At 44.2% G+C, this 1,725-nt stretch overlaps 2 protein-coding genes across 2 annotated transcripts in view; one reads left to right on the forward strand and one right to left on the reverse strand.

The window, feature by feature from the left end:
• The window catches only part of LOC106815323 (pre-mRNA-splicing factor 38A-like), a 13,826-nt gene extending 12,554 nt beyond the window's left edge, over positions 1–1,272 (reverse strand). The window contains exon 1 of the mRNA XM_014819770.1: positions 1,134–1,272. Within this exon, the coding sequence (XP_014675256.1) occupies positions 1,134–1,263 (130 nt within the window). The 5' untranslated portion in view covers positions 1,264–1,272. The remainder of the gene's footprint in view (positions 1–1,133) is intronic.
• Positions 1,273–1,419: 147 nt separating this feature from the next.
• The window catches only part of LOC106815327, a 3,047-nt gene continuing 2,741 nt past the window's right edge, over positions 1,420–1,725 (forward strand). The window contains exon 1 of the mRNA XM_014819774.1: positions 1,420–1,615. Within this exon, the coding sequence (XP_014675260.1) occupies positions 1,512–1,615 (104 nt within the window). The 5' untranslated portion in view covers positions 1,420–1,511. The remainder of the gene's footprint in view (positions 1,616–1,725) is intronic.

The raw sequence follows: 1,725 nt of genomic DNA on the forward strand, positions 1-1,725 counted from the left end.
GCGCTGTTCATGTTGTATTACATAAATGTAATATAATGCTAGTCTAGGGTGGCGCCTACTCCCTAAACACGCCTACTCTCTAACCCTAACCCTAATCCCAGCCCTAACCCTAACACTAACTATAAACCGACTCGGTTCTCTTATTATACGCTCGGTTTCGTATATATACGCGAGTGATAGTACCAAACACTATCTATGGTGTGTAACCACATACGCAATGCATGTATGCAGGGGCGTCACAGCCGTAGGGCTGCCGTAGCAAAACGTTACGGGCCCCCAGCCTAAAGGGCATAAAATCATCAAAAATCTAAAGGGTAAATAGCATTTTAGAGCGTCTAGATTTAAAAATTGTCTGGTGGGAGACCCACCAGACCCCCCCCCCACTTCACACTTCCTACCTACGCCTACAGCACTCGTGCCGTGCGCCTGCGGCATGCAACATGAGCAGCGCATGCGCAACAACTGCTCGGACAAATAGCGCATACAAACAGGTGTCCGATGCTCAGACGAATATCCACGTCGATTAAATATATTTCTTTATGTTTTGCATTAAAAATTGTCCTATTAAAAGTATTATATATTTGTCTTGTTATGTTCGGAAACTAACCAATCAGAGAAGAGAGCCGGTTGTTTAGTTTTCAGGACTCCGAAACCGGGTCCGCTCATTTAGACACTGCCTTAATAATTGTGACATTAATTGACATTTTGTGAAAGACAACTTACAAATAGGCAGTGGCTACGGGTACGGTAACCGTATCTTAATGTCTCGAGGCTACGGGTACGGGAGTCCATTCACTTTCATACTTAACGAGACAAAGATGGCGGCGGTGGCGCCAGATTTCGAAATAACGCCTTGGGAAATAAATTCACGATTTGAGAGTTTAGATGAGCTAGAACCCTAACCCTAAACCTAACCCTAACCCTAACCCTAACCCTAACCCTAACCCTAACCCTAATCCTAACCCTAACACCAAAAAAAGGGCTTCAACGACCGACGGCTACCGTACCTCCAGCCACTGCGTTACAAATAAGCCTACAAGTTACAACTTACAAGTTACAACTTACAAGAGAGGGACCTAAGAGCAAGATACAAGATACAAGATAGTGTGCACGAAAATACACATTAGGCCTACCAGATAGCGCAAAACACTGTTCCTTCCAATACTGCGCATCGTAGATGCGTGTACGGATGATTTTCTCTACTAAATACTGAGGATTTGTTCCTTTTACCGAGTGAGCGTCTTTCACTGTGCGATTCGCCATTTTCGAATCTCGCGAGATCTCACGAGGCAATAGTTTCAGGAAAGTTGGGCGGATGGAAGAAATTTGTTATGACACTGAAAATTTTCGCGCCACTCGCAGAAGTAGACTGGTACTCGCTCCCACCTCTCGGCTGGACCATCGAGTAATCGAGGTGGGAGCAAGTACCAGTCTATCGCGGAAGGCGAGGTAGACTTTTATTTTAAACTCGTTTGTTGACATTTATATTGTATTTCACCAGTGCAACTACTATGCCAAGTATAAAATCGGAAAATTCGACACAGGATGTTGCTATCGAATGGGACGAGAGCGACATTTGGGTCGATGAACAAGATCCGGACGTGAAACATTGCAGGCAAGATCCTGCACAATTATAATGAATTAAGTCAATTTTATTGTATCACGTACCCAATCACTGGCTATGTAGTAATGTACAACTACCGCAGATAAGCCATAAGGTCTATG

This window comes from Priapulus caudatus, unplaced genomic scaffold (assembly GCF_000485595.1).
Source record: "Priapulus caudatus unplaced genomic scaffold, Priapulus_caudatus-5.0.1 Scaffold1090, whole genome shotgun sequence".
NCBI lineage: Eukaryota > Metazoa > Priapulida > Priapulimorpha > Priapulimorphida > Priapulidae > Priapulus > Priapulus caudatus.